The following is a 7,363-nucleotide window of genomic DNA, read 5'->3' on the forward strand; positions in this document are numbered from 1 at the left end:
AAAGAAAAATGGAGCTAGAGGAATCAGGCTCCCTGATGTCAAACTATACTACAAAGCTACAGTAATCAAGACAGTATGGTACTGGCACAAGAACAGAAATATAGATCAATGGTACAGGATAGAAAACCCAGAGATAAACCCACACATATATGGTCACCTAATTTACGACAAAGGAGGCAAGAACATAAAATGGAGAAAAGGCAGCCTTTTCAATAAGTGGTGCTGCAAAAACTGGGCAGCTACATGTAAAAGAATGAAATTAGAACACTCCCTAACACCATACACAAAAATAAACTCCAAATGGATTAAAGACCTAAATGTAAGACCAGACACTATAAAACTCTTAAAGGAAAACATAGGAAAAACACTCTTTGATGTAAACCACAGCAAGATCTTTTTTGACCCACCTCCTAGAGTAATGAAAATAAAAACAAAAATAAACCAATGGGACCTAATTAAACTTAAAAGCTTTTGCACAGCAAAGGAAACCATAAACAAGACAAAAAGACAACCCTCAGAATGGGAGAATATATTTGCAAATGAAGCAATGGACAAAGGATTAATCTCCAAAATATACAAACAGCTCATGGAGCTCAATATCAAAAAGACAAACAATGCAATTACAAAATGGGCAGAAGACCTAAATAGACATTTCACCAAAGAAGACGTACAGATGGCCAAGAGGCACATGAAAGGATGCTCAACATCACTAATTATTAGAGAAATGCAAATCAAAACTACAATGAGGTATCACCTCACACCAGTCAGAGTGGCCATCATCAAAAAATCTACAAACAATAAGTGCTGGAGAGGGTGTGGAGAAAAGGGAACCCTCTTACGCTGTTGGTGGGAATGTAAATTGATACAGCCACTATGGAGAACAGTATAGAGTTTCCTTAAAAAACTACAAATAGAACTACCATACAACCCAGCAATCCCACTACTGGGCATATACCCTGAGAAAACCATAATTCAAAAAGCAACATATACCACAATATTCATTGCAGCTCTATTTGCAATAGCCAGGACATGGAAGCAACCTAAGTGTCCATTGACAGATGAGTGGATAAAGACGTGGCACATATATACAATGGAATATTACTCAGCCATAAAAAGAAACGAAATTGAGTTATTTGTAGTTAGGTGGATGAGTCTGAACCTAGTTTGTCATACAGAGTGAAATAAGTCAGAAAGAGAAAATACTGTATGCAAACGCATATATATGGACTCTAAAAAAAAAATGGTACTGACAAACCTAGTGGCAGGGCAGGAATAAAGACATAAACATAGAGAATGGACTTGAGGACACGGGAGGGGAGGGGAAGCTGGGCAAAGTGAGAGTAGCATCGACATATATACACTACCAAATTTAAAATGGTTAGCTAGTGGGAAGCTGCTGCATAGCACAGGGAGATCAGCTCAGTGCTTTGCGACGACCTAGAGGGGTGGGATAGGGAGGGTGGGAGGGAGGCTCAAGAGGGAGGGGATATGGGGACATATATATACATATGGCTGATTCACTTTGTTGTACAACAGAAACTAACACAATATTGTGAAGCAATTATACTCCAGTAAAGATCTGTTAAATAAATAAATAATAGCTAAAGGAGAATCTGGAGGCAAATGAGGGGGTTTTGTTTCAAGAGGGGAGAGATGTAGCAGGTTCACAGGCTGAAGCCAATAAAAAGCGAAAGTTGAAGAGAGAAAGAACACAAGTCCTCCAGTTCCTCACCCAAGAGCTCTTATTCACATTCTCAGCTGGTTAGATCCAAAATTAGTTTTATGTTTGAGTCTTCCAGGATACATGAGAATAGTCCCCCTTGTCTAATTAATATGTTTACTTTCCCTACCATCTCAGAAACTCTTTTCAAACATTAATGAATTCACACAAAGTGAGGTTGTTTTAATGAGAAATCCACTCAAGGAAAGGAATATTGGCTGCAATACATATCCTGGGCACAGTTAATATTTACTGAACAAACACAGTGATGTGAGCCATCTCCAGATTCATCACTGAACTCGTGAGAGTCTGTCTTAAGGCCACTATCTTATTCTGCCTGTATTACAGGTAGGTGGGAACACATCTTACCTCCCAATACTAAATCCCAGACTTCCCAAGGGCAGGATATAATCATATGTGTATCTCTTTAGGTCTCAAACACTCAGCAACACTTGGCAAAAATACATATGTCAATGCACATTTATTTGAATAAGTGATATGAGGCAAGGTTACATTTTTTATCTTATTTCGAAAGAATGGGTTTCTCTATCTCATTTGCTTTTTCAACCTATTTATTTTTCCTATCTAGCTTAAAAAAATAAGCCGTTGACCCTAACACAACTCTCATATTCCACCCGAATATTTAAGCACCTTTAAATCTCCAGTAATACACCACTATTTTAACTCCAGTTATTTTTACTTCATAGTTTCGTGACTTTCTTAAAGTCAGTTTTTATGAATTAAAGAGATGAGTAGTACATTGCCATATGTGGTTTTAAATGGCTCCTCAGTTGATTTTTATTGCTGCCTTTCATGCTCTGTTATTACAGAGTAGAGAATGGAAGGTAACATAAAAGAATCTGTCATGATACAGTAAGTAACTGCATTCTATACATATTATCTTTTCTAGCATGTATTAAATTGTGTTATAATTATCTGTGTATGTCTTTATAAACCCTGAGCTTTGCAGGGCCCACGGACCATTTATCCTCTCTTTAATCCCTATTGGAGGACCTGGCATAGAATAGGCATTCCCTGAAAACCTCATGAAAGGAAAAGTACAGAGCTGAAACTGTCTGTAGACTGATGCTTTAGAGCTGCCAAGATTATACACAGTCTTTTGTTCAGTTAAAGCCAAATAGCAGGAATGGTGGGGGGTTGTTATGAAATTTAAACTTTTAGAACTCCTGTCTTTTCAGATTATCAGCCTCTTAAGTGTTTTTAACCCTGTAGTATGTGAACTACCCCTCCTAAGCCCAGTGTTTTTCCTCTTTCTTTTCTGCAGGTTGGACTCAGATCTGTGATAGAGCAGTTTCCTGGGAAGCTTGATTTTGTCCTTATGGATGGGGGTTGTGTCCTAAGCCATGGCCACAAGCAGCTGATGTGCTTGGCCAGATCCGTTCTCAGTAAAGCAAAGATCTTGCTGCTTGATGAACCCAGTGCTCATTTGGATCCAATGTGAGTTTCAGAATTCCTGCTATTTAATAACACAGGGGGAAAAGAATCATTGAGACATACTTCATATTGACACAAATTTCCATCAGGCTGTCATGTCTGCAAGCAGGAGACTACCTTCTAGATATGAAATAATTGCCCAGTGGAAAAGTTACTATTTGACATGCGCACAAGTGCTTATTTCCTAGTATAAGAGCTATGTGTTCTCTTCTAAGTGTAATTTTGCAATTTCATACAAACTCTTCCCCCTTATTGACGTGTGATAAAATATTTAGTTACATAGGCATACTTGGGTCCTTATGGTCTTCCTTACTATCCCATTTATAACATAGGAAATATTTATAGCATAAAATAAAGAACTACTATTGATGCTACATAATGAAAAATATACTTATTTGGGAAACTTTTTTCAAACTGTGAAATTTTTTCCCAAATATTTGTCCTATTTATTTATGAAAACTTAGAATCTGCCCTGTGGTTGGAAAGCTGATTGTGGCTGACTCTATTGCAACATTCTGTTAAAAGGATTCAAGGAAAGATAATTTAAGGAATTACATTGACAGAAGAATAGGTATGTTATCAAGGATAGAGACAGATTATTAACATTCTGTGATGTTATATGTGGTATTTTTTCTTTGCTAGAACATACCAGATCATTCGAAGAACCCTAAAACAAGCATTTGCTGATTGCACAGTAATCCTCTCTGAACACAGGATAGAGGCAATGTTGGAATGTCAGCGATTTTTGGTGAGTGTTTCTAATTTACCTAAGATCTCATCTCTCCTTTGATTCTTGATAACAATCTGATATGTGCTGGTTCCTGCAAGTCACAGCAATGTACAAGCTCACAGCTATCCAGCTTTACTCAAAATACCTGCCCAAGTGTCTCACTTTGTGCAACGAGTTGAGGTTGGAATTCAGCCAATCTAAAATAGCAGCTTATTACTAAATTACATTAATAAATTGGAACATCTATACTTTTTGCTTCTTTTATTTGGGGATCAGTCATGAAAAAGACTAGGTCCTGATGCTTTCAGTAACTGAATCTCCCATGGATGGGGTCCAGAACAGGCCTGGATTATCTTGCAACCTGATGTATGGTTTTAACGCAGTAGTTGAAAGGTTTATTTCATTTTTCTAGCCATTATTTGGAACTCAGCTTAGTGCGTCTCCCAACCACCTTCTCATTTGTGGTTTCAAAACTGTCACCGATTCTTTCAAGTGATGTTTACAAATCCCTTTGGGTTTAGCCACAAGGAAATCCTGAGGATGATGTATCACATCATTTCTGTTAAGGCTTTTCAGGCTCCTGGAGGTAAATGCTTTTCTTACTGAAGGATTGTTATTACCATTATTATTACTAAGCTTCGAGTGATAAGTTAGGGGCCGACTCACAACCTCTTGCCCAGCTACGGTCAGGTTCAGCTTGAACGAGTGAAGGAGGCACAGTAACTCAGGCACATCCTGACCAATTTGAAATTGTTAAGCTTCAAATCCACTGTTGACGTGGTTCAACTCTTTATGGTGCTGTGGACTTAACACTCATTTGTAAGGTTAATACACAAGGGATCTAACATGAATAGTTCTTGTTTTCAAAGCCCCCTTAGTTCCTCTAAAGTTCTCTGAAGAAGCACATTGTTCAGTACTATATCAATTAAAAAAAAGCAATCTCCCAGCTTCTAAGTAAAAAATTACAGCTGATTTCACAAATGGTAGAAGCTCCATAAAGCACGAGGACTCAGCAGTGAAACAAGCTCTCCCTGACTGTTCAGACTGCAAGCCTCTGGACACTCGCTGTGTGTTCTTTCTGGCTTTCCTCATCCTCTGAGCCTGTGCCCTTCTTGCCTTGCTTTGGTCCGCCCTGCCTCTTTGTCCGAGTTGTCACTAACGGCCACTTCCCTAGGTCATAGAGGAGAATAGAGTGCGGCAGTACGACTCCATCCAGAGGATGCTGAGCGAGAAGAGCCTCTTCCGGCAGGCGATCAGCCCCACAGTCCGCTTGAAGCTCTTCCCCCACCGGAACTCGAGCAAGCAGACGTCTCGGTCCAAAATCGCTGCCCTGAAGGAGGAGACGGAAGAAGAGGTACAAGAAACAAGGCTTTAGAGAGCAGAACAAAGGTTTGCCTGGGACATTCACGCGTGGAGTTGAAGAAAAGAAAAAAAAAGAGTTTCTGCCTCAGAAAACAAGGATGAATGATGTTTTTTTAAAAAAGGAAAACTTCGGGTAAGAGGAATTAAGGATGTTCCCGTGGATGAATGGCTTCCTGGCAATGGTCAAACCGTGTGACAGGTACTTCAAATCTTTGAAGGTTTACCACTTGGAATCGCAAGCCAGCTTTTCCTGAAAACTTTTCCCTTTGGTCGTCACTGGAAAGGTGGCTGTAAACGTCAGCCAGCTTAATTCTTCAACTTATTGTTTAGTGAAACTTACTCATTTATATTATTGAAGAAGAACTGTAATCATACTACTTAGAGATACAATTAAGTAATGATAACTGGAAACTTTAGTGGCTTATATATGTTTATATACCTTTTTCTCCACTTTCTCCACGATATTTAAAAACACAGCTATATTGTCTGTTAAGGATTCAGACTGCCCCGTTTCCAAGCAAGTAATGGAATGCTGTGAGAGTCACAAGACAGCCCATCAAAATATGCACTACACAACACCTAAGTATCAGTCAGGAGACAGAACTTCCCGATCTTGGAAATCAGGGTTAGTACCATTCAGCAATACCCAAATGCAAATAAATCAGAAAACATCCATTATCTGGGAAACGGGCTGTTACAGTCCCATGTAGGGAACCAAGATGTAGCTCCCTTGATCTGGAAGAGAAGATGTCTGCTTCCAGAAAGTAACAAGCTCATAAGACTTCTGAACTGAAGGATGGCTGGAAAAACGCTTTAATGCAAATTGGTGCAGGAGAACACTTCATCACCCAGAAGCTCCAGGTAGAGTGTGTAGGCAGGTACGCTGTGGGCGCTACAGGTAGATGTACGTGAAATTCAAAGATCTAGGTATAGAAAGGGTGATGTGGTGTGTTTTCAGGCTACCTATGTGTACTTCATACTGTATATACTGAGCAGGAGAGATAATGGACACACTGAAGTAGAGTCAATCATGAATTAGTTTTATATGCTTCTGTTTTATAATTTTGTGATGCAAATGAAATTTTCTCTAGGAAATATTTATTTTAATAATGTTTCAAACTCATATAAATGGCTGTATTTTAAGAATGATTATATTATGAATTATATTTGTATAAGAGATTTTTATATTTGAAATGTTGACTTTTATGGTACTAGCTATTTTTATGATATGTTAAAACTGGGAGGAGGGGAAAACTTGGGGGATATTAGCCAGTTTGAATTATGAATTATGAATTATGTTGGTGTGGAGAGAAACAGTAGGGCCCACACAGATATTGCATATACCTGTGTGATTCCTGGCCAGTACACTTGTTCCCTCTTAGATGCAGCTCTAAAGAAAATGGTACCACAAAATCTGACCACCCCTATCAAGGATACACTGCCTTCTCAACTCCAGAGTAACCCTTAAGATTGCATTCTATTTATTACTGTAGGAAAATATCGTGTGTCAATAAAATCCATATATTTGTGTGAAACTTAGGGGTTTTCAGGTGTGTTCATTAATCGTGTCTCATTGATCTCTTACTTCAGTCTCTAAGGATCATGGTACACAAAACATGAATCATTCCTTTAGATATAGCTTCTTGAGAATCCTATGTGAATTAAGACACTCTAAAAATTATTTCTTTTTTTAAATTGTGGTAAAATATACATAACCTAAAATTTACTATTTTAACCATTTCTAAATGTACAATTCAGTGGCTTTAAGTACATTCACATTGTTGTACGATCATCATCACAATCCATCCACAGAAATTTTTTCATCTTGCAAAACTGAAACTCTGAAACCATTAACTAAAACTCCCTATTTATCCTTTCCCCCAGCTCCTGGCAACTACCATTCTATCTTCAGTCTCTATGAATTTAACTACTCTGCGTACCTCATGTGAGTGGAATCATATAGTATTTGTCCTTTTGTGACTGGCTTATTTCACTTAATAATGTCTTCAGGGTTCATCATATTATAGCATATGTCAGAATTTTCTTTTTTTTTTTTTTTTTTTTTTTTTTTTGCGGTACACGGGCCTCTCACTGTT

At 38.2% G+C, this 7,363-nt stretch overlaps 1 protein-coding gene across 3 annotated transcripts in view; it reads left to right on the plus strand.

Annotated features, from left to right (window-relative positions):
* The window catches only part of CFTR (CF transmembrane conductance regulator), a 196,237-nt gene extending 189,435 nt beyond the window's left edge, over positions 1-6,802 (plus strand). For all 3 annotated transcript variants that reach the window (XM_019924883.3, XM_019924893.3, XM_019924896.3), the window contains 3 exons: positions 3,006-3,178; positions 3,818-3,923; positions 5,080-6,802. In XM_019924883.3, coding sequence (XP_019780442.1) covers positions 3,006-3,178; positions 3,818-3,923; positions 5,080-5,280 — 480 coding nt within the window. In that variant the 3' untranslated portion in view covers positions 5,281-6,802. The remainder of the gene's footprint in view (positions 1-3,005; positions 3,179-3,817; positions 3,924-5,079) is intronic.
* Positions 6,803-7,363: the final 561 nt, after the last annotated feature.

The sequence above is a fragment of the Tursiops truncatus genome, chromosome 9 (assembly GCF_011762595.2).
Source record: "Tursiops truncatus isolate mTurTru1 chromosome 9, mTurTru1.mat.Y, whole genome shotgun sequence".
Taxonomy (NCBI): domain Eukaryota; kingdom Metazoa; phylum Chordata; class Mammalia; order Artiodactyla; family Delphinidae; genus Tursiops; species Tursiops truncatus.